The 25,930-nt window shown below is 44.9% G+C and overlaps 1 protein-coding gene across 2 annotated transcripts in view; it reads left to right on the top strand.

Annotated features, from left to right (window-relative positions):
- Positions 1–25,621, top strand: part of LOC140204850 (leucine-rich repeat transmembrane protein FLRT1-like) — a 31,784-nt gene extending 6,163 nt beyond the window's left edge. Inside the window, exons 1-4 of one of the 2 annotated variants that reach the window (XM_072271719.1) lie at positions 4,694–4,784; positions 11,792–12,236; positions 19,134–19,732; positions 24,148–25,621. In XM_072271719.1, coding sequence (XP_072127820.1) covers positions 11,795–12,236; positions 19,134–19,732; positions 24,148–24,978 — 1,872 coding nt within the window. In that variant the 5' untranslated portion in view covers positions 4,694–4,784; positions 11,792–11,794 and the 3' untranslated portion in view covers positions 24,979–25,621. Of the gene's footprint in view, positions 1–4,693; positions 4,785–11,791; positions 12,237–19,133; positions 19,733–24,147 lie in introns of those variants that run through there. The other variant, XM_072271718.1, reaches the window with a different exon arrangement.
- The last annotated feature ends 309 nt before the right edge of the window (positions 25,622–25,930 follow it).

The raw sequence follows: 25,930 nt of genomic DNA, 5'->3' as shown, positions 1-25,930 counted from the left end.
TGCGGTTTCCATTGAAAGAGCGACTTCCACTGCTTTTTTAAATGTCAGTTGTGCTTCAGTTAGGAGTTGTTTTTGAAGGCTTTCTTGTAAGATTCCACAAACTAAACAATTTCTCAGTGCATCAAGGCCATTACCAAACTAACAATGTTCAGACAATCTCTTCAATTTAATAACGTACATTGAAATGGACTCCCCTTATTTTTGATTCTATTTATGAAACCTAAAGTGTTCTGCAATCAACAATGGCTTCGGTTCTCAGTGTTCCTGCTTCACTCTTACAATATCAGCAAGGCTCATTTCTGCTGGTTTGGTTGGAGCAGTCAAACTTCGAAGCAAACTGTATGCCTTTAAACCCAATGCATTTAGCAAAATTGGTGCTCGCTTCTCATTGGCTGTTTCACTTGCTTCAAAATACTGTTCCAATAGTTCAGTATGCATGCGACAGTTATCTGTTGCGTAATCAAACTTGTCAATCTTTCCGATGTAGCCAGTCAATTCTGATTTTTTAATGATTATTGCCACCTGGTACTCACCCTTTATAAACCTGTAATTAATTACTTAAGTGAACAAGAATGCTTAATCAAACTATATATACACACACACAAGATTACTTTATTACAGTGTATTATTGAAATTTTAGATACACAACAATGCCCTTGCTAATCAAGAACTCATCAACCTCTGCTTTAAATATACCCAATAACTTTACCTCCACAGTCGTCTGTGGCAATGAATTCCACAGATTCTCCAACCCTCTGACTAAAGAAATTCCTCCCCATTTCTGTTCTAAAGGGACATCCTTCTGTTTTGAGACTGTGATCCTAGACTCTCCCACTATAGGAAACATCCTCTCCACGTCCACTCTGTCTGGGCCTTTAAGTATTCAGTAAGTTTAAATGAGATCCCATTTCATTCTTCTGAACTCCAGCGAACACAGGTCCCAGAGCCATCAAATGCTCCTCGTACATTAACCCTTTCATTCCCAGGGTTTACAGGCAGTCTTGCTGTTCTGGGCTTGGTGCCGAAAGGCCAAAGTGGAACATGTTCTCGGTATGGTATGTGCTGACTTCTGTGCTTTTCAGACAAAAAGATGGTATGGTGTTGGAACAATGCTGCCCACAACTTGTTCCCGGACAGTGACTGAAAGACAGGCGCTTGCTGAATCAGGACAAAAGCAGGAAGCTGATTGTATCGGATACCAGCCGTAAACAACTGGAAATGGCTAACTCCCTGCACTGCCACCTGACCTCGAACTCCCTCAGTACAAACTGTACCCTTCAGATAAACACTGGCATGGCATCTGAAATAACAGCAGAAAATGCTGGCAACATTCCGAAGTTTCAGCCATCATCTATGGACAGAGTGGGGGGGGGAGGGAGAGGGAGAGAGGGAGAGGAGGAGAGGGAGAGAGGGGAGGGAGAGAGGGGGAGGAGGAGAGAGGGGGAGGGAAAGAGGGAGAGGAGTAGAGGGGGAGGGGGAGAGGAGGCGAGAGGGGGAGGGGGAGAGGAGGCGAGAGGGGGAAGGGGAGGGGAAGAGGGGGAAGGGGGAGTGGGGAGAGAGGAGGAGGAGAGAAAGGGGTGGAGAGAGAGGAGAGGAGAGGGGGAGAGATTGTGGGAGGGAGGGGAGAAAGAGTGTGGGAGGGAGAGAAGGAGGAGAGAGGGGTGGAGAGAGAGGGAGAGAGGAGAGAGGATGGGGGAGAGAGAGAGGAGATAAAGGAGAAAGAATGTGGGAGAGAGATGGGTGAGAGGAGAGAGTGAGAGAGAGAGAGAGAGAGAGAGAAGAAAGAGAGGATAGATATATATATTAATGTTGAAGCTTAAGAATACTTCGACAGGACTGACAACTGTACGTCAGTTTGCCATGAACAGATAAAGATCAAAAGTAAAGATTACCTTTCTGTCACACATACTGTACATCAAAACCTACAGTGAAGTGTGCCATTTACATCAACAACCAACACAGTGCAAGGACGTGCTGGGTGCAGCCAGCAAGTGTCGCCATGCTTCTGCCACCAATGTAGCACGCTCGCGACTCACTAACCCTAACGTGTAACGTCTTTGGTACGCGGGAGAGACTGGAGCACCCGGCGGAAACCCATGATGTACAGTCTCCTGACAGACAGTGGTGGGATCATTGGCTCCGGTGTAAAGCATTATGCTTGGCTTCCGTGCGGTCCCAACAAATCAACAGTGTTCATACTCTGTCAGTTTATCAATCCTCCAGGCCTGCCCTGCACTATTAGTCCATCACAGGATACCAGTTCTGACACCACACAGAGGCATAGTTAGACACCATGCAAACAGGCCAGTTTGAACGTGCCAACCAACACGTCATCCTGAGCGAGTCTCATTTGCCTGTGTTTGGCCCGTATCCCTCTGAACTTTCCTCTCCACATTCCTTTTCAAATGTCTTTTAAACATTGTAATGGAAGTCCATCACTTCCTCCGGCACATCTCCAGTCCACAGCCATGTCTTGTATCCCATCTTGACCCCAATTCCCACCCCACCCCTTTCCCTCACCACAGGGTATTAGGGCCCGATCGGCTGCTTCATCAATGGCCTTTACTCCATCTTGGATCCAATAAAACTCTAATAATCTGCTTTGCAGCCATTCGGAAATTGCCCCTCGGTTTGTTCAGGCAATACTTGCTACACTCCTCCTCACGTACCAACACTTCCACTTACTTACCCCCACCTAGGTTTCTGCTCTCCCTCCCATATAACGGGCCTCAGTTCCTGAGTTCCCCTTCCAAGCTGCTGGCGGGTGAGTGGGGACCCAACTCCCACACTTCTGGGGCCCTGGATCCCATGTTCCCACCCATTCATGGAGACCCCTGGTTTCCGTTGCTATATTCCTTTAAAATAACCAGTAGCTTGGAGCCCATAGGCTACTTGTTGTAATACTAAGCAACATCTATAAATAAAGAGGATTAAAATGTGTTAGGGTGTAAATAACGTCCAATAGTCTGGCCACATCACTGTCTGGTTTGGGGGGGGGTGGGGGGAGGTTACTGCACAGGATCGAAGTAAGCTGCAGAGAGTTGAAAACTCATGGCCACTAGCCTCCGTAGTATCCAAGACATCTTCAAGGAGCGATGCCTCAAAAAGGCATTGTCCATCATTAAGGACCCCTCACTACCCAGAACATGCCCCGTTCTCATTGCTACCATCAGGAAGGAGGTACAGAAGCCTGAAGGCACACACTGGACAATTCAGGAACAACTTCTTCCTCTCTGCCATCCAATTTCTGAATGAACACTGAACCCATGAACACTACCTCACTACTTTTGTTAATTCCTGTTTTTGCACTTCCTATTTAATTTATGTATTTGAGATTTATATAGTTTCTGTAATTTACAGATTTCTTCTGTATCATGTACTCCAATGTACTGCTGCGCAAAGTTCACGACCTATGCCGGTAATATTAAACCTGATTCTGAAATCTGCCGGTTTGGCACCAAAGTCTCAGGCCTGTTGGATTGCTGGAGATTATTGGGAACGTTTGCTGGTTATTTAAAAATGCTCAGTACTGTTCGCAATCCCTCGGATAACAGAGCCTGAAACAGGACTAGGGCAACATATGATAGGCTGTTACTGTTTGGTGTTTAAAATAACAACTATATTAATGGAGGCAGCATAGCATAGTGGTTAGCACAACGCTTTACAGTACCAGCAACCGGGGTTCAAATCCCGCTGCTGCCTGAAAGAAGTTTGTACATTCTCCCCATGATCATATAGGTTTCCTCCAGGTGCCCCAGTTTCCTCCCACAGACCTCGCCGATTGTTAACTTAATTGGTCATTGTAAATTGTCCTGTGATTAGGCACAGATTAAATCAGGGGATTGCTGGGTGCCGTGACTCGGGGGTGGGAGGAGCCTATTCCGTGTAGTATCTCAACAAATGCTCAATCTAAATGGCAAAACTGAATTGTATCTTCTGGCTACTTGATTAACTTCATAAAACACACAGTCAACTTCTAAATCACTGAATCTTTCCCAATGTCACACCTAGCCCAAGAACAAGTCACTAAAAAGAAGAACGGGATCCTTCCTGGGAATGAAGGGTCAAGGGGGACAGGGGTGATGCTGGGTTCAACTTGATGTGGAGGGATATTGGTTGCAGAGTATTAGATGGGTCCGTGGCTGGCCAAGACAGTGTTGAATAAAGTTCAAAGTAAATTTATTATCGAAGTACATTTATTTCACCATATACAGCCTTGAAATTCATTTTCTCACAGGCATTTATAGTAGAAAAAAGAAATACAATAGAATCAATGAAAAACTACACAGAAAGACTTGAAAATAACCAACGTACAAAAGACAAACTGTGCAAATAAATAAAATAGTGCCAAATAAGTCAATAAATAATAGTGAGAACAGCAGCTGGGTTGTACGAGCAGAGTAGATTAGGAGGATGTGGAGTCAGAAGCCTCTCTGTACGTCAAGTAAAATACCATACTGGGACACTGAGAGATTGGATATCTCTGAGTACTGATTTGACGTTTGCTAATAGTATTGACTTTGCAAGATTAAAGATGGTTTGCTTCCTGTTGAGATTAGCCAGTCGAACAGGAAAACGAAAGCCACATTTTGCAATCCCAGATAAGGGAATCTTGTATGGTCCCTTGGCCATTTCAAGTCAAACCACTTCCTCCAGTGATTTCTCAGTGCTTTTAAGCATGATGCGATTTGTGCATTTTGGACTAGAGAACAAGCTTTTGATAAATAACTCGCCTCACCGCATCTTGTCCAGCAAGATTTCCAGCAGAACAGGGCAGAATTAAGGTAGGGCAGAGGTTTGGTTGTAATATTGACGAAGGCAATTCACGGGGCAACATTAATAGCAAGGTGTTTCTACAAATTAATCAGAAAGATTTTGGTTTCTCCTTTTAAATTCATTTTCAACATGCCTGTGTCACTAGCAAGGATAGTATTTATTTGCCTTTTTTAATTGTCCTTGAGCTTCATTTGTTCTGGTGGTAATGTTCCCGCTATGGTGTTAGGCAGGATTTAAACCCAGCACCAAAAGAGGGCTGACAATATACTGTCAGTGGCCATTTTGTACACCTGCCCATTAATGCAAATATCTAATCAGCCAATCATGTGGCAGCAACTCAATGCGTTAAAGCATGCAGACATGGTCAAGAGATTCAGTTGTTGTTCAGACGGGAGAAGGAATATGAAATAAGTGACTTTACCTGCGGAATGACTGCTGGTGCCCAACAGATTGCTTTGAGTACCTCTTTGGATTGTCACACACAACAGTCTCTAGATTTTACAGACATAATGCCCTGGCTAAGATTTTTACTGCTGAGCTGTGAGGTATTTTTTATACTAGCTGTTTTCTGCAAATGCAACGTGCCCTGTTGGTAAGCTTCATAGACTCGTGGTTTGGCTTCGGCCAAAGATAAGGAGCCATTTGCCCAACCTGGGAATGTTGTGTCAGACAATGGGGTTTGTCTTGGCAACATTTTGCCCAGTGGGACGCTATGGATGATTCGAGAGAGATGGGTGGGATCCAATGTCTGAAGGACAGTGGCCTGGTTTGGAGTCTTACTGTGAGGAGGCGTGGAGAAGAGCACAAGGGAAGACGCTTGGAGGATCCCACCTGAAGGGGAGATCCTATTGCAAGCAGTACTTTGTGCAGATGAAAGGTTTCAAGGAGGAAGTGCCAATACTTCTGAGTTGGTCAGTTTGCTCATAGCGTTTTTCAAGGACAATTCTGTGGTCAGTGATAGGAATTCTGTGATACACCCAACTGCTATGGAAACGAGCTCCAATGTTTATGTGCACATTAACTGTAATGGGCCCTTTTCTTTTCTTTTCCCGTTAACTGTCTGTTAAAGTCAAAATATCAGTAAATATATTTCCTTTGTAATTTTATTTTATACTGGTGTACAATCTGTTATTTTTCTGGCGAGCGATAACTGTGCGTAGGGCAGTATTTACACAGCATTCACTACTATCAATGTTCCTTAATCAGAACATCCCAACTTTCCTGTTTGGTTGAACCCTGGACATGTGATGCTTATGGAAGGTGGCCTTCTGACCACTAAGTCATGTGACTGTTAAGCAGAGTTAGCCAACGAGTTTGTATACGAGCCCCCGTGAGAGGATTACACAGAGGTACAAAAGAAAACATCCAGTGAGCAGCCTTGTTAATGGGAGAGGTCAGAGGAGAATGACCAGACTGGTTCAAGCTGACAGGAAGGAAGCAGTAACTCAAATAACCACGTGTTACAACAGTGGCGCGTAGAAGAGCTCCTCTGAATGCACAACATATCAAAACTTGAAGTGGCAGGGCTACAGCAGCAGAAGACCACAGACATTATAGAGTGGCCACTCTAGTAGGTAGAGGAGGGACCTAATAAAGTGGCTACTGAGTTGACTTCCCAGGTCTGGATGGTCGTGACTTGGATGGGAACCTGAAGCTGGAGATGTCCGCGGGAACTTGCTGCCCTTGTCCTTCATGCTGGCAGAAGCTGTGAGGTTTGGGAAGTGTTCTTGAAGAGATCTGGGCAGGGAACTGCAGAGAATTTTACATCTGGCACCCACTGTAGCCTCTGTGTGCCAGTGGTGGAGTGAATGAATTACTTTCACTTGACGCCAATCAAGTGGGCCGCTTGTCAGGATGAGTTTCTTGAGAGTTGTTGACATTGCACCCACCCAGGCACGTGGAGAGAAGACCATCATATCCGTAACTTGTGCCTTGTAGATGGTGGAAAGGCTCTGGGGTGTCAGAAGATGTATTATCGAGAGCAGAGTACCCAGCCGCTGACCTGCTTGCACAGCTACAGTACTTTTGTGAGACCTATCGTAAATTGGGGAACTGCTTCGTTGAGTACCGCCACACCATATGCCCCAACTGGGGTGCTTCCCAGTGGTCAAACGTTTTAATTCCCATTCCCATTCTGACATGTGGGTCCATGGCCTCCTCTTGTGCCAAGACGAGGTCACCCTCAGGGTGAAGGACCAACACCTTGAATCCGTTCAGGTGGCCTCCAACCTGACGACTCAAATATTGATTTCTCCTTCCAGTGAAAAGCAATCCCTCTCCCTCCCCTTATCCTCTATTCCCCACTCTGGCCTGAAACTTCTTCTCACCCGTCTATCACTTCCCCCTGGTCCCCTCCTCTCTCCATTTCTCCCATGGTCCACTCACCTCTCCAGCCCTTTATCTTTCCCACCCACCTGGCTTCACCTGTCACCTTTCAACAAGCCTCTTTCCCCTTCCTCCTTTCCACTCAGCCCTGAAGAAGGGTCTCGGCCCGAAACGTTGACTGTTTGCTCTTTTCCATAGAGACTGCCTGACCTGCTGAGTTCCTCCAGCATTCTGTGTGCGTTTGTATAGTATATTTGTATAGCTGTTTGGTTCAATTGAGTTTCTAGTCAATGGGGATCCCTAGGATGTTGATGGCTGGGGACTCACTGTTAGTAATGTCATTGAATGTTAGTGGTAGGGAGGTAGATTCTCAATTGCTGGAAACAATCGTTGCCTGACACCTTTGTAACATAAATGTTACTTGCCTCTTTCTTTTAAACAGTACATCTGATAGAGATCACACTGTCCAGTCTAAAATCAGTGAAGGCAGTACTTAAACAATCTCTTTCAACATATGTCACAGTCATAGAGAAATACTACACCAAAACAGGCCCTTTGGCCCATCTAGTCCATGCTGAAACGCAATCTAATCTGTCTACTCCCATCGACCTGCACTGGGACCATAGCTCTCCATACCCCTACCATCCATGTACCTATCCAAACTTTGCTTGAAAACTCTTGAAATCGAGCTCACGTGCACCGCTTGTGCTGGCAGCTCGTTCCACACTCTCACCATTCTCTGAGTGAAGAAGTTTCCCCTCATGTTCCCCTTAAAATTTTCACCTTTCACTCTTAACCCATGACCTCTGGTTGTAGTCCCACCCAACCTCTATGTGAATGTCTTAAGTATTTAACAGCCAGTGAGGTACAACTGAATCGTAGTCCCAGGTACAAACTGTGAAACAAAGCAGCTGGATCAATGGCTCTGGGGTCCTGAGATCCTCTCACAGACATCCCACCCTGCAAAAACTCATTTCAGGGAGGTAGCACCATCAATTTGCAGGAGACTCCCGGATCTTCCGGGAGAGGTGGGATGTCTGCAATAGAGTAGCTCCTTAGCAGCTAGCCAGCTAGTTTAAATAACGTTAGCTATGCTAATGAACAAATAACACCTGTTAAACTCACCTCAACATGTCTTTTACAGTCTTAACCCACCACGGGCAATAGAAAAGTCACTGTTGCAAACAGTGCAGCGAGCAACTCTCATTATTTTTGATCCCTATTAGGCAGGGTACACTTTAGGGTCATCTGGGGTGACATACGTTTTATATTTTCTTTTTTTTTGGATCCCTCCTCTTTCTTTCTTTCTTTTTCTTCTTCTCTCTCTCACTCTCACTCACTCAAAAATTCTGGGATATTGGGCATCAGGGAGACACTATTAATATACGGGAGACTCCCGGAACTTCCGGGAGAGGTGGGATGTCTGCTCTCACTCACAGAAGCTGATTTCCAGCCCACTTCATTTACTCCAATGGCCCACAGCAATGGCTACACTCGGATTATTTCAGCTGCCGTGCAGCAGATTTGTGCTGTAAAATGAGCTGTGTCGCCAGTCAGATCACCTGATAATGTGCCCAGTTATATCCCATACACAAATCCAACCCTGCTTAATTACTGCCTGAGCACTCGCAGTCATGAAAGTGGTGCAAGCTGCTGACTCCATGTACAGTGGATTCAACAGTTAATTGGGCCATCGGTTAACTGGGGAAGCCGCTTATTTGGATAACTCTTAAACAGACAAAAACTGATTGAGAAAATAGCCGGGATTCCCTTTGCTTATTTGGGACGCTACGCCGCTTAATTAGGGCAGGAAACTGTTCAGCAGCTAGACACCACACCGTGCTTCAAGCGAGCATTTTTAAAATAGCAGCAGTTGTGCGTGTTTCTGTTCAAAAAGCAGCGATTTTTGTCACTGAGAATTTGCAAGAAATAAGACAATTCAGGACTGTTTTGGTCACTGCAGTTTCAAGCATTCAGGCTTGGGGATACCAGAAACAGACAGGATTGAAAATGAATTAATTTCCCTACTTCAACAAGCTAGAAACTATGGAGAATTTAAGGTATCGACAATCATCTTGAATGTTAAATAAAAATAAAGATCTGGAGGATGCAACCATTGATAGTATTGTATGAAAGCAGTCCATTATCTGTACTATTTTGTTCATTTACAGCTAAGAGAACTCAACTCTGTTGAATTCCTCCATCAATAAGTATAGGGAACTAATACACAGTTTTATAGTACTGCAGTAGTACTGGTTGTGTTCTAATTTGGTTGTATTCCATTTAGAATCAGAATCAGGTTTAATATCACTGGCATACATCGTGAAATTTGTTGTTTTGTGGCAGCAGTCCACTGTAATATGTAATGACTTAAAAACCTGTAAATTATGATAAGGATATATAAAATTTAAATTAATTAAGTAGTGGACAAAGAGAGGAAAACAAATACTGTGGTAATTTCATGGGTTCATTGTCCATTCAGAAATTTGATGGTAGAGGGGAAGAAGCTGTTCCTGGAATGTTCAGTGTGCGCCTTCAGGCTCCTGTACCTCTCCTTAATGGCAGCAATAAGACGAGAGCACGTTCTGGGTGATGGGGGTTCTTCAGGATGAATGCCACCTTTTCGAGACAACGCTTTTTGAAGGTGCCCTGGACGCTGGGGAAGCTGGAGCCCACAATGGAGGTGGCAGAGTTTACAGCTTTTCCCAATCCTGTGCAGTGGCCCTTCCACACCAGACGGGTGATGCAACCGCCATCTCCATAACTTGTGACTCGGTTGGTCTTTTTTTAAAAATGCCTTTTTAACTATTTCCATGAAACTTCGGCTAATTGGGGAATCCGCTTAATTGGGCCAAAATGTACCGGTCCCGATGTGTCCCAGTTAACCGGAATCCACTGTAATATGATACGCACCGTGTTCAGGCATGGGCTGAGAAGTAGCAGGGAACATTTGCACCACAGAACTGCCAGGTGATGGACCATATCCCTCATATCAATGTTCAAAGATTTATTATCAAAGTACGTATGTGGTATATAACCCTGAGATTCGTCTTTCCCACCGATAGCCACAAAACAAAGAACAACCATGGAACCAACCTACCCAAAGAAAAACGTCAAACGTCAAACCCCTCCTCCCCACCCGCAAAACAAAAATCATGCAAACAGCAAAACACAGAATAGAAAACACAAGCTCAAAAGGCATATTTCAGTGCAGTACATCATCAGTGATTCTCCCACCATCAATATCCATGAACTATAAACTCATTTGGGTCAGTCACATAAATACCCTGCTTACAAAAGCAGGACAGAGAATGGGTACCCTGTGGTGGACGACACACCTCCTGACATTACAAGCACTTTCCCCCATCTACAAGGCACAGATCTGTCCTGGAACGCTCTTCACTTGCACTGGTGGTTGCAGTCCCAGCAGATTTCAAAAGGCTTGGGACACCTTTTAAGATAAAGCAGCCTAGTTGGCTGACACACGAGAAAATGCAGATGAAGGAAACTGGAGCAAATCAAATCAAAGTTTAATTATCATTCAAGCCATACATGGTTACAATCTTGAGATTTGCTTGCTTATGGGCAGCCACAAAACAAGCAACTAGAAAGAACCCAATTTAAAAAAAAGACCAACCCCCAAAGTGCAGAGAGAAAGAAACAAAAACAAATCACGCAAACAACAGAAGCAAGCAACAACAACAACAGCATTCCGAACCAAATTTAGATCCAAATCCCTGGAGCAGGCCCAAAGCCTCGGTATTCAATTAATCATATTAGCAAATCTCAAACACTTCCACTGGCAGCCCTCACAGTGCATTCCAGGCACTCACTGCTCACAGTGTAAAATATACTAGCCCCTGGCCCACATCTCCTTTGGACTTTCTCCCTCTCACTTTAAATGCATGCCCTCTGGTATAGCTATTTCCATCCTAGGAAAAGGATGCCGGTTGTCTGCCCTATCTATGCCTCTCATAATATTATAATCAGGTGGGCACGTGGCCAAGTGGTTAAGGCATTCGTCTAGTGATCTGAAGGTCTCTAGATCGAGCCTCAGCTGTGGCAGCGTGTTTGTGTCCTTGAGCAAGGCACTTAACCACACATTGCTCTAGTCTGTGCGAGGAGTGGCGCCCCACACAGACTTCCAATCTGAGCCTTGTAAGGTGTGAAAATGCCTGACGCAGGCCCCTCATGGTCTGAGTCGACGTCCCCTCACCCCTCGGCCTCTGCCATCCAAGAGAAAGCACGCTAGTTTGTCCAGCCTAGATGATGGAAACTTCCATATTCCACAATAATTGAACACTATGTGAAGTGTAGCCGGCCGGTGGCATAGTGGCATCCACACGGGACTTCCCTGAAGCGAGTGGTCCCTGGTTCGAATCTGGCCGGCTCCTTGCACGCTTTCTATTTGTGCCGAGTTGACAGTCGAGCTAGCAACTGGGCCTTGTAAAAAGCAGACAAAATGCCTAAGAAACAGCAAGATTGCTGCTGAGAAGCACGGGGAAAAAAAATGAAATACGGTATACATGAGGGAACCTGGTGGATTTTCTTTCAGAAAGCATTATGCACATTGGTGAATAATTCCCTCCTTTTACGCTATCACTCCCACAGTGGTGATCTTGCATTGTGAACTAACTGCTCTGTGCTGGTACATTGTGCACCTCTTACCAACTACCATTTGCCTTTGCAGAAGATGTCGTTCCTCAGACTCGTCCTCTACTCGGTGGTGTCGGCGCAGTACCTCACTCAGACGGTGGTGACCTCGGCGAACATTCTGTGCCCCGACGGCTGCATCTGCTCTGCTCGCAGCCTGCATGTCGGGTGTACCAACATCAGCCTGGCCGACGTTCCCACCCGGCTGGCTGACACCACCACCCAGCTGCGGCTCAGTTCAGAGCACCTGCCCGAGATTCCAGCCGACATTTTTATCAACCTGTCTCGTCTGGTCATCCTGTACCTGAACGACAACAACATCAGCAGGCTCGCGCCAGGTGCATTCAATGGACTGGGTGAACTGCAATACCTGCACCTCAATAACAACAGCATTGAAGAACTCGAAGTTGGCGTTTTTGAGAATGTAACTGCCTTGGAGTTCCTACACCTGGAAAACAATCTCCTCACTGATATAGTACCAGGTATTTGTGCATTTGTCCATCCCCCTTCCAGATTGTGTTAGTGGGGCCTAACTTTAGTTGTCTCATGTACGTCAAAACATACAGAGAAATGCACCGCTTTGTGTCAAATTAAATCAGCGGGGATTGTGCTAGGATTAGCCTGCACGACAAAGCCTGCCCATATCGCTAGCTCTAACTGTACGTCTTTGGAATGTGGGAGGAAACAGGAGCACCCGGAGGAAACCCACACCAGAACAGGGAGAACGTACAAACTCCTTACAGACAGTGGCAGGAATTGTACCCCATGGGCAATTGCTGGCACTGATGAAAAGGCTTGTCATATGAAGAGTGTTTGATGGCTCCGGGCCTGTACTCACTGGAATTCAGAAAACTGAGGTGTGACCTCATTGAACCCTACCGAATGTTGAAAGGGTGTGATAGAGTGGATGTGGAGAGGGTGGGAGAGTCTAGGACCAGAGGGCACAGCCTCAGAATAGAGCGGCATCCTTTAAGAATGGAGATGAGGAGGAATTTCTTTAGCCAGAGAGTTGTGAATCTGTGAAATTCTTTGCTGCAGGCGGCTATGGAGGTCAAGTCTTTATGTTTATTTAAGGCAGATTCTTGATTGTTCAGGGCATGAAGGGATACAGGGAGAAGGCAGGAGATTGGGGCTGAGGGGGAAATTGGATCAGCTGTGATAGCAGACTCGATGGGGAAAATGGCCCAATTCTGCTCCTATATCTTATGGTCTTACACATTCATACATTAGTTCTCTCTCTTCATTTATAGTCATTGTTCTTTATCTTTATCATTGTGCTTTTGATGTCATTCATTTCAGTACCATGGAGGTGGGGTAACTGTGTTTCTCTGTGATTTCCACCTATAAAATGGAACCTGTTTGTTAGCCTTGGACATCCTGTAGTGGAAGCAGATTGCAGTTTGAGAGGAAATGTTTGCAAGACTCTGGGGAGAGGGCGGTTCAGTGGGTTAAGTGAACTGTGCAGGCACAGCGTTGGCACACATAGGCTCTCTCAGTCTTTGTGTACACGACTGTGTGTCTGTGCATGCAGTTTGGTCATACGACAAAGATATGTGTGCTATCATTGCCCCAAACATACAAAAATAGACTTGTTATTTGGTCACAAAATGCCATAAGGGCATAGATAGAATTAATTCATGAGACCATAAGATATAGGAGCAGAATTAGGCCATTTGGCCCATTGAGTCTGCCCTGTCATTTCATCATGGCTGATCCATTCCTCTCTCAACCACACTCTTCGGCCTTTTCACTGTAACCTTTCATGCCCTGACTAATCAAGAATCTGTTAACCTTCATCTTAAATACACCCAATGACCTGACCTCCATAGCCACTTCTGGCAAAGAATTCCACAGATTCACCACCCTCTGGCTAAAGAAATTCATCATTGCCTCTGTTCTAAATGAACGTCCCTCTATTATGAGGCTGTGCCCTTTGGTCCGAGACTCCTCCACCCCCATACATCCACTCTATCTAGGACTTTCTGCATTCAATCGGTTTCAATGAGATCCCACCTCATTTTTCTAAACTCCAGTGAGTAAAGACCCAGAACCATAAATTGTTCCTCATGTGACAAGTCTTTCATTCCCGGAATCATTCTTGTGAACCTCCTCTGAACCCACTGTAAAGAGCACATCCTTTCTTAAAACTGCTCACGATACTCCAATGAGGCCTCACTAATGCCTTATAAAGCACCAGCATTACATCCTTGCTTTATATTCTAGTGCTCTCAAACTGAATGCTAACATTGCATTCAACTTTCTCACCACCGACTCAACCAGCAAATTAACCTTCAGGGAATCCTGCACAAGGTCTCCCAAGTCCCTTTGCACCTCGGATTTAGAACTTTCTTTCTGTTTAGAAAATGTTATATGCTTTTATTCCTTCTACCAAAGTGCATGACCATAATCTTCCTGTATTCCATCTGTCACTTCTTTGCCTATTTTCCTAATCTGTCTAAATCTTTCCGCAGCCTCCCTGCTCCCAGAACACTATCTCGCCTCCACCTTTCCTGGTATCGTCCGTGAACTTGGCCACAAAGTTATTAAATCCATCATCGACATACAATATAAAAAGAGGCAGTCTCAACACAGATCCCTGTGGAACACCTCTAGTCACCAGAAGCCATTAGAAAAGGCTCCCTTTATTCCCACTCTTTGCTTCTGTCCAATCAGCCAATGATCTATCCAAGCTAGTCTCTTTCCTGTAATACCATGGGCTCTTACCTTGTTAAGCAGTCTCATTGGTGGCATCTTGTCAAAGGCCTTCTGAAAATCCAAGTACACAACATCCACCAATTCTCCTTTGTCTATTCCGCTTGTTATTTCCTCAAATAGTTCCAGCAGATTTTTCAGACAAAATTTCCTCTTAAGAGAACCCTGCTGACTTCAGTCTATTTTATCATGTGCCTCCAAGAAACTACATCCTTAACAATTGACTCTTACATCTTCCTAACAACTGAGGTCAGGCTCTCTCCCTCTTAAAGAGTGGAATGACATTTGCTATCTTCTAGTCCTCCGGAACCATGCCCAAATCTAGTGATTCTTGAAAGATCATTACTAATGCCTCCAAAATCTCTTCAGCCACCTCTTTCAAGATCCTGGGTTATAGTCTATCTGGTCCAGTTGACTTAGCTTCAGACCTTTCAGTTTCCCAAGCACCTTCTTCTTAGTAATAACAAATACACTCACTTCTGCGCCCCCCTCCCCCAACACCCTTGAACCTCTTACTTCTTTTTTACTCTTTATATATCTAAAAAAAACTTTTTTTATCCTCTTTAATATTATTGGTTAGGTTACCTTCATATTTCATCTCTTCCCCTTTTATGACTTTACTAGTTGCCTTCTGTTGGTTTTTAAAAGTCTCCCAATCCTATAACTTCCCTCTAATTTTTGCTCTATTATATGCCCTCTCTTTAGTTTTTATGCCATCTTTGACTTCTCTTGTTAGCCATAGTTACCTAATCTTCCCTTTAGAATACTACTACTACTTTGGTATGTATCTATCCAGTGCCTTCCGAATTGCTGCCAGAAACTCCAGCCATTGCCATCTTCCTTACTAGTGTTCCCTTCCAATCATTTTTGGCCAGCTCCTCTCTCATGCTTCTGTTATTCACTTTATGCCACTATAATACTGATAATCTGACTTCAGCTTCTCCCTCTAAAATTGCAGGATGAATTCTATCATGTTATGATCATTGGCTCCTTAGGATTCCTTTACCTTAAGCTCCCCAATCAAATCCAGTTCATTACACAACACCCAATTCAAAATAACTGATTCCCTAGTGGACTCAACCACAACCTGCTCTTAAAAAGCCATCGTGGGGCATTCTACAATTTCTCTTTCTTGGGATCCAGCACCAACCCGATTTTCCTCAATCTACCTACTTATTGAAATCCCCCATGACCATTGTAACATTATTCTTTTGACATGCTCTTTCTATCTCCATTTGCAATTTGTAGCCCACATCCTGGCAACTGTTCAGAGGCCCAGCAAGGCCATTTTACCCTTGTAGTTTCTTAACTCTATCCACAAGGATTCCATATCTTCTGATCCTATGTCACCTCTTTCTAAGGATTTGATATAATTTTTTAACCAACAGAGCCACACCACCCCCTCGGCATACCTGCCTGTCCTTTCAATACAATCTTAAGCTCCAAACTATAATCTTCTTTCAGCCAAGACTTCGTGATGCCCACAACATCATACCTGCCAATCTCTAACTGCACTACAAGATCATCTCCTTATTCGGTATACTGCATGCATTCAAATTTAACACATTCAGTCCTGTATTCATCCCCCATTTTGATTTCGTCTCCCTTTTACACTGCAAGTTATCACACTGCCTGCAATTTTGCCTTATCATCAGCCTGTCCTTTTTGACATTCTCACTACACACTGCCTTTACTTGTCATCCAACAGCCCTATCCTCAGCCCTATGAATCCCAGTTCCCATCCCCTTGACAGTTAGCTTAGGACTTCCCAAACGGCTCTACCAAGCCTACCTGAAAGGATATTGGTGCCCCATGGGTTCAGGTGTAACCTATCCCTTTTGTAGAGGTCGTACCTTCCCCCAGAAGAGATCCCAATGATCCAGAAATCTGAAACCCTGCCCCTGAACCAGTTTCTCGGCCATGTGTTCATTCACAAATTCATTCTATTCTATACCGGCAATGTGGCACAGGCAGCAATCCAAAGATTGCTACTTTGGAGGTCCTGCTTTTCAGCTTTCTACCTAGCTCCTTAAATCCTCTCTTCAGGACCTCCTCACTTTTCCCGTGCCATTGTTGCCGATATTTACCGGGACTTCTGGCTGCTCACTCTCCTCTAGAACGTTGTAGACCCGATCCGAGGCATCCCTGACCCTGGCACCTGGGAAGCCACGTGCCATCCGGGTGTCTGGATCGCAACCCACAGAATCTTGTGTCTATCCCTCCAAGTATGGAATCCCCTGTCACTACTGCAGACCAGTACTGCCCCCTTCCCTTCTGAGCCACAGTGCCAGACTCAGTCACTGTGGTTCTCCCACCCCCCCCAACGGTATCCAAAACGGTATATTATTGAGGGGAACGGACACAAGGGTACTCTGTACTGGCCGCCCATTTCTCTTCCCTCTCCTAACAGCCAGCCTCCTACAACTTGAGGCTCACCATCTCCCTGTAGCTCCTGGCTATCACCCCCTCAGTTTCCGTATGAGCCGAAGGTCATCGAGCTGTAGTTCTAGTTCCTTAACATGTCCTCTGAGTCACTGCACCTGGTGCGGGCGTGGTCATCCAGGAGGCTGGAGGTCTCCCACATCTCATGCAAAGACTCACAACACAGCCCCGGAGCCACTCTCACCGCTCTAACTATGCACTTACAGAAAGAATGGAGAAGAAAGAAGAAGGAACTCGCCAGATGCCTACCTCATCCAAGTTTGTTCTTGCTGAAGCCTGATGAGCCAAAGCTTCCCCACTCTAACACGGGTCCACTCACACAATGGCCGCTCCCCTTGTCCCTGCCTTACTTTTATTTACTCAAGCTGAAATCCTATGAAAGTTCTTTTTAAAAATTTCTCGCTCCCGGACCTGCGCGAGTCCTCCTCCGCCAATTCGACTGTGATTGCACTACCACAAAATACGCACTCGGTCTTCTCCCCACTATTGGGGAAATCAAGAATTAGAGGGGAAAAATTAATATGAACCTGACAGTTATCTTTCTTATGCAAAGGCTGGTATTTATGTGGAATAGGCTGCCGAAGGATGCAGTTGAGGCAGGTACAATAACGATTTTTAAAAGACAGTTGGACAGATACGGTATGCAGATAAGTACTTTTCCTATGTTCAGCATCTTTCCAAATTGAACAACATTTTCCCATCATTAACCCAGTACCATAACTAATGTCTACACACTGTTATATCCCGGTGTTACTTAAAAACTTGCAGGACGTTTTCCAAATGCCAACCTCCTGAGCATTAATTAAGTTGGTAAAGAACCACCGATCCAGCTGCAAGCCGTGTGGACCAGTTTTTCAAGAAGTCATAGAAACAGGCCCTTCGGCCCAAATGGTCTGTGCCAACCAACATGCCCCACCAAGTTGGTCCCATTTGCCACTGTTTGGCACTTCTAGACTGAAAAATAGCTTTTTCCCCAGAGCTATAATTGCTCTGAACCAATCGATCAAGCATCATCCATAAATTGTTATATTGCTACTTTAATACTGGTTTTATGACTGTCATGCATCTGAGTTGTGCTTTTGTACTGCTGGACATTCCTTGTACTGGCGGGTTACTTGATTTTATTTATTGTTTATTTTATTTGTTGTTTTATAGCATTGAGTACAAGAGTTGCAAACTCATTTTCGCTGTATTGGTGCATGACAAATTGTACTATGCAATGACAATAAAGATATTTCATTTTCATGTCATAACCTTCTAAACCTTTCCCGTCTACATACTGTAAGGCCACCTTTCAGTCTCTTATACCAAGGAATAAAGCTCTAGCCTGCTCAATCTCTCCCTTCTCATAAATCTTTTCTGTTTCTTTCCAGTTTAGTAATGTATTTCCTTTAACAGGCTGACCAAAGCTGAACGCAATGTCTCAAGTGTGGCCTCAGCGGTAGTTTGTACAAACGCACCATAACAGCCCAACTTTTATAGTCAGTGTTCTGACCAGTGCGCCAAACAGTTTCTGCTCCACTTGCAGGCACTCGAGCTCCAAGGTCCCTCTGTTCTACAACACTCTCCAGCTCACTGTGAAAGCCCTACTTTGATCTCACTTTACAACCCCGCACACTTAGCTAAATTAAACTCCATTTGCCGTTCCTTGGCCCACTTACTCGGCAGAGATCCAAAGCTGCTTCCTGCTTGCGGGCTTCCAGTTCGAGATATCATCACTGATACTGAAAGTTTCCATCTGGCCTCCCCTTTGCCCAAATACTGGGCAGACAGAGCTCCTCTGTGTTGGAGTTGCTGTAGCTGAGTAGGTGCTGTTAGTGGGTGTGAACTTGTCCCAATGTTTGCTGTTGTCTTGAACTCCCTCTCCTTCTACCAGTCTTTATTTCCCCTCTTCTTTTCACTAACTTCAGGGATTTTCTGATTAAAGCTGAGGAGGGATGGTTGGAAGTGAGATTGTGGATGGTGGATAAGCCACGATAGGGGCTGTTAACAATTCTCCCATCATAGAATTTACACTAGAGCGCAAAGGACAGTGAAAACGTCTCAGAACCGGGCCCTAATAGGCAAGACACTGTAAAAGGCTCTGAACTCTAAGCCAAGATCTGTTCGTAGCTTACTTCTACACCATTTGAATCAAGTGGACAGCTGTATTTTCCTTTCAACAGAGGAATTTTTACACCAATTAATTGGGCGTCCTTTTATTTCTTTCTCCTCCCCTGCCTCAGGTGTGTTTTCCTCCTTGGTAAACCTGAACGTTCTTGACCTTAGTAACAACCGTCTCACCACTGTGCTAAACTTTACTTTCAAGAGCCTTTCAGCACTGCGATGGCTACTGCTCAGTAATAACCGCATCACTACCATCTCATCAAAGGCCTTCTCTGGCAACAGAGTGCTCAGGAAGCTTTGCCTTGACAACAACAATCTGACCTCTGTGCCGTTCCGTGGCCTGAAGAGACTAGAAATCCTGCAGCTTAGCAACAACAACATGTCCAGTTTGAAGTCTATCATCTTTGAAGCAAAGTTGAAGTTCCTGTCACAGCTTTACTTGGACAACGCACTTCTGGATGAAGACCCTGCCCAGGCCCTTTCCAAGCTCCGAAAGCTGGAGATTCTGAGCGTGAGGAACAACCGCCTGGTGACCCTTTCCAACACCAGGTCCTTCAAGTCCGTCAGGCAGTTCCGGCTGAGCGGGAATACCTGGCGGTGTGACTGCAAGCTGATCTGGCTCCGAGCGTGGCTTCTGAAGCAGAGGGAGGCAGACCAGAGGGAGGTCATGTGCAGCTCGCCCAGTCCACATGCAGGGAAACTTCTGGTCAACGTACAGGTAAAAGAAAACCTTAATGATTATTCAGTATACAGCCAGTCCCCTCCAAACACAATGCAGCCAATGAGATCCTACTGTAAAGTGGGAAATATGTCAGCTAGACTGTGCTCATTGTGTCCACAAGTAATCTGTTCCATTGATGTATACTTGAGGATGTATGTTGTTCTTGGGGTAATAATCTCAAGGTAGAATATGGCAGCATATATGTAGGCATCCGTTAGTCTTGTGAGACCATGGATTTGCGCCTTGGAAGATTTCCAGGGTGCAGGCCTGGGCAAGGTTGTATGGAAGACCGGCAGTTGCCCATGCTGCAAGTCTCCCCTCTCCACGCCACTGATGTTGTCCAAGGGAAGGGCACTAGGGCCGATACAGCTTGGCACCGGTGTCGTCGCAGAGCAATGTGTGGTTAAGTGCCTTGCTCAAGGACACAACTGAGGCTCGAACTAGCGACCTTCAGATCACTAGACCAACGCCTTAACCACTTGGCCATGCGCCAACATGGTAACATATAACACACACAAAATGCTGATGGAACATGGCAGGCCAGGCAGCATTCCACCAGCATTTTGAGTGTGTTGCTTGAATTTCCAGCATCTGGAGATTTCCTCGTGTTTGCGATGGTAACATATACATACCTTAGTAATAAAAGTACATTGGTTTTGACTTCATGAATAACTAACCTCTTCCCGCCTGGGAAGGAAAATGGGGCCTCGTTAGAATTCACTCCAAAACGTAGTCCACAGAGCAGCACTCTCCGTGTTGCAGTAGGACTATCAGATTTTACGGCAAGGGGTTAGCAGAAAAGGAACTGAATCCACAAGCTTCAGGGTCTGAGACCAAAATGCCAACATTGAATCACAAACAGGAGAAAATCTGCAGGCGCTGGAAATCTGAGCAACACACACAAAATGCTGGAGGAACTCAGCAGGCCAGGCAGCATCTATGGAAAAAAGTACAGTTGACGTTTCAGGCCGAGACCCTTCCGCAGGACTTGAGTCAGGTATCAGGATCTCACAAGCCATTGGAACAGGAGAAAAGATACACTGAAAATACACAGCATCTACCCCCTCCCCACCGCCTCACCAGCCTCATGGTCCATCTTTTTAACTGGGATATCATTTTTTCCAGATCCTTTCATGTGAATGAAAAAAAAAATGGCTCATAGTGATTGCTGAGCCTGTAAATAATGATTAGCGGCTCACTTTAGCCCCGTACCCAGCCATTACCACTATTTTATAATTTCCTGTCAGAGTCATCCTATACATTTTTTTTTTTTTAAAAGTCGGTCACGAGCCTTGTGGCCCATCAGGCCGGTGCTTATGCCGGTTTCCGTGGCGTGAAGCGACTGAGAGTACAAGACTCCACCCCCCCCCCCCCCGGAAAGGACGCCAGTCTATCACGAGGTTAACCCCCATAGAACGTAGAAATCTACAGCACATTACAGGCCCTTTGGTCCACAATGTTGTGCCGACCATGTAACCCACCCAGAACCTACCTAGAAACTGCCCAGAATTTCCCTAGCATATAGCCCTCTCTTTTTCTAAGCTCCATGTACCTATCTAAGACTCTCTTAAAAGACCCTATTGTATCCGCCTCCACCACCTTCGCTGGCAGTGCATTCAATGCACCCACCACTCTCCGTATGAAAAACATACCTCTGACATCCCCTCGGTACCTCTTTCCAAGCACCTTAAAACTATGCCCCCTCATGTTAGCCATTTCAGCCCTGGGAAAAAGCCTCTGGCTATCCACACGATCAATGCCTCTCATCATCTTATACAACTCCATTGGGTCACCTCCCATCCTCCGTCGCTCCAAGGAGAAAAGGCCAAGTTCACTCAACCTATTCTCATAAGGTACGCCCTCCAGTCCAGGCAACATCCTTGTAAATCTCGCCTGCACCCTCTCGATAGTATCCACAGACACAGCTGAACCTAGCTTCACTTTCTGTACAATCAATTTATATACAGGCTATCCTATCAGAATCAGGTTTAATATCACTGGGATATGTCATGAAATTTGTTGTTATTCAGCAGCAGTACAATACAATGCAGAATAATAAAACTGAATTACAGTAACTACACACACACATTATATACATACACACACACACACACACACACACGCATACACATACATACAGTATATTAGTTAAAATAAATTAGAGAAAGTGAGGTAGTGTTCATGGGTTCAATGTCCAGTGAGAAATTGGTTGGCAGAGGGGAAGAAGCTGTTCCTGAATCAATGAGTGTGTGCCTTCAGGCTCCTGTACCTCTTCCCTGATGGTAGCAATGAATTACAAAGGGACCTTGATCGGTTAGGGAGGTTGGCTGAAGAAAAGCAAATGGATTTCAACTTGGACAACTGTGAGGTGATGCATTTTGGAGTTCAAAGCAGGGCAGGACTTGTACAATGAATGGCAGGACATTAACAAGGGCTGTGGAACGGAGGGACCTGGGAGTACCAGAGCAGTTTGCTGGAAGTAGCCAGGCAAGGCGACAGGATGGTGATGCACCTTCAATTACTTCAAAAGACTGAAGTAGGGTAAGTACTGAAAGGCTTTTATTCGCAGTAAGGTATGACTTCCAGCATGCTGAGTGTCTGCCCCTGGACTGAGGGGGAGGAGCAGGGCAAAATCATCTTTATTCAGGGCTCTGTGGGAGGAGCCACAGGGGCAGTCAGCAGAGGGGCGTGTCCAAACAGGTAACCCAGTTACAACATATATATATATATATATATATGGTTTACCACAGATGGTGAAGGAGGTGCTCAGACTTCACTGGTCAGGGCATTCAGTAGGGTGTTAGGTTGCTGTTTGTATTTGTCATTGGTGAGGCTGCGCTGGGAAGACTGCGTACAGTTTTGGTCACCCTGTTGCGTGAAGGACATCGTCAGGCTGGAGAGAGCACAAGAAAAGATTTGATAGTGCTACCCGGACTCGAGGGCCTGAGTTGTAGGGAGACACTGGCCCACACTGTATCTTTAAACTTGGAGCTAGGAGATTGAAGGGTGACCTTACAGAAGTTTATAAAATCATGAGGGGTATCGAGAAGGTGGGCAGACTTAGTCTTTTCCTCAGCATTGGGGAATACAAAATCAGAAGGCACAGATAGAAGTAGGTTTTTTTTAAAACAAAAGGAAAGTTCCTCCCTGCATCTAGTTTGGCGCATCAGGCAGCAAGCTTGCCGTTTGTCTCTTTTACGAGACCGAGTTGCTAGCTCAGCGCTCGACCCAGCACAGATGTAAAGTGTGCAAGGAACTGACCAGATTCAAACTCAGGACCACCCACCCCCAAGTGCAGTGCTGATGCCACTGCACCATCAGCCGGCTAGATGCAGGTAGGGAAAGATTTAAAAGAGACCTGAGAAGCAAACTCTTTATACAGGGTAACGAGTACCTGGAATATGCTGCTAGAGGAAGTGGTTACAATGCAAAATTTGAAGAGACATTTTGATAGTACATGGAGAGTATGGGCTCGGAGGGTTATGGACTGAACGCAGGCACCTGAGACTAGCAGAGGGAATGCAGTGAGGGGCATGGACAGTTGGTCTAAAGAGCTGGCTTCAATGAAGGATCAATTGGCAGACGCGCCGGACTACTATCCGATTCAGAATAGAAGTTAAGAGAAGAGTCTACATAAATTGTGTACTCCCTAGTCTGTGCCTTGTAAGATGATTAAGATCACAGGATTTTGAAGGAAATTATAAAAGTAAACTTAATTAGGCTGATGGATTTATCTACAAGGCTCAAGGCAGACATTTAACTCATTGTGACTATACTAATTCATTTTAAAAATATCCTCAATTCATTACATTATTCCAGAGGAATCATACTGCTTTAATCAGGAGTGCCTGGAGTTCAGTCTCTTTCATTCTTAATAGACATTGACTGAGTTAATTGACTTTGCTGTTCAAGACACCACTTACCGTGAACGTAGTTGTGTGTGTAGAGCTGCCCCCAACTCATTAGCTGGCCAGCGCTCTCAACGGGCGCGTGTAATTTTCTTCTGTCAGATCTGCAATTCCGTGCTAAGGCTAATCTTTTTTTGAAGGTGGTGGTGAGACACCTTTTTGAACAGTCTGAAGGCCCACAAAGTTATTGGTTTGGAATTTCAGGATTAAATTCAATATCCATAAAGTATCAGCAACATATTTGTTGGACAGTTTACCGCTCAAAAGCAGAGGGGGACTCAGAGACAGTGGCTATTGGATTTGTCCGCCCAGTTAAAGATGAGTAAATGTTATTGAAGTGTCTTTAGTGAATTCCTAAAGTACTTTGTGAATGGCACACAGTATAAATCAGTGCCGAAACATGGAGTAACAATTTAAAGTGGATAAGCGTACAGTAACAAAGCCTATCTTGTACTGAATAGCCTATATATGTAGTTAATTTAATAACTGTGTTCTCATCCACAGCCACAGCTTCTGACTTGTCCTCCATACAGTTTTGAAGTCACTACCATTCCACCGCTAACAGCCAAGAATAAAACTTACATTTCAAGTGGTCCTCCTCTCCAAGGAACTGATCAGGCCCCACCACCAAAGCTCAGCAGCAAGCAGATAACCACAAGGGCTAATACTATGGAAAGGGCCAACTCTGTAAACCCGGACCTGTGCCTCTCACACCGCATCAAAGAGGTCACTATAAGCGACGTGACCTCAAGCTCCCTGCTGGTGAACTGGGATATTCTGAAGGACATGGGTGATGAGTATGAGGTTCGCTACAGTACTGCTACACAAGTGCAAAGCCTTCACATGATTGGGGGGGTTAGAGAAGTGGAGCTGAACCAACTCAGTCCTGGAACAGTTTATAAAATCTGTGTGATCCCTCAGAGTGTGAACATCAATGAATGTCATCAGCCCGCCTCCAATCAGTGCTCTGAAGCACATACTTCGGGATCAACAGGAAATACAGATAAGAGTACATTAGTTGGGGGTGTCACTGTGATCGTTATTCTATTAATTACCGTCGCTTTAATTGCTGCCTTCAAACTGAAGTCAAGGCACGCAGGCTTCCAGAGACATTATGATGACGATGCATCCACATGTATTGAACACATTGAAACAGAAGAAAGCAAGGTGGATTTTGATCATATTAACAGTGCGTTTGAAGAAGTCACTGATGACAACAATGGGTATTTTTCGCATTTGGCTCAAAGTCCAAAGGTCCAGGATGTGTACACAGTGGATTGCTATGTAGCCCCTGAAGCCAAGTTTGGGCCATCTTTAAGCAATGACATCTTGTAACACAGTGCCGGCCTGACATCACTGATGCATTGCAGGCAAGGTGCAAGTTCCCTGATTCGAAATGAACTCACGTACTTTTGAAAGGAATAAGGCATCTTCATTAAAATATCAAAGTCATTTAATCCTTTCTGAACTGTATCAACATTTACTTGTGCATTGCCTCCTTTTACAGAGAAATCATTTGAAGAGGGGAGAAATGAGTCAAGAAGATATTGAGCTTTCACTGCAATTAAACCATTAAGTGTTTCCTGGCCAGGTTTTATCCTTAAATACAAATCATGTAATCATCCTCTCATTGTCTGGAGATGCTTACCACGTGCAAATTGACTGCCATTTTTCCTGAATGTGTTTGGCTGTGAAACACTCTGGGATATCCCGAGGTTGCAACAGTAGCTGTATATATGCAAGTTCAGCCATCTTTATTTGTGTTTTTGCTCTTTACGTAGATTTAATCATCTGGCAATGAGACATGGAAGCCATCTGGGATTAGTCTCTGAAGTGACCAACTGGGCACTGAGGAGTTGCAATGTGACAACGTGTTATATTTCCAAAAATAAAGTACACAGTAGATACTGCCAAGAAAATGGATCCTCCAAATTTGGAGAAATTTTGGTTATAATAAAAATACCGTAGTTGCTTTCAACATAGATGACTTCAACATGGTCTCTCGAGATGCTGTGCGTTAGACTGCCGTATAAAATGAGGCATAATACAACGTAGTGTGCCAACCTTCACCGCAATGACAACATACGCATACCAAGCCCAGTCAGCCTCTGAGGACTGTGGCAAAGGCATGGCAACTTGACACTCATACTCCCACTGTCATCTCTTGTAGACTATTCCAACCTCCCAGACTATTCAAAGTACATTTATTATACATTATACAGCCCTGAGATTTGTCTACTAACAGGCAGCCCTGAGACAAAGAAACCCACAAGAACCCATATAAAGA

Source organism: Mobula birostris, chromosome 11, assembly GCF_030028105.1.
Source record: "Mobula birostris isolate sMobBir1 chromosome 11, sMobBir1.hap1, whole genome shotgun sequence".
NCBI classification, from domain to species: domain Eukaryota; kingdom Metazoa; phylum Chordata; class Chondrichthyes; order Myliobatiformes; family Myliobatidae; genus Mobula; species Mobula birostris.
This window is presented reverse-complemented; position numbering and strand designations above follow the sequence as displayed.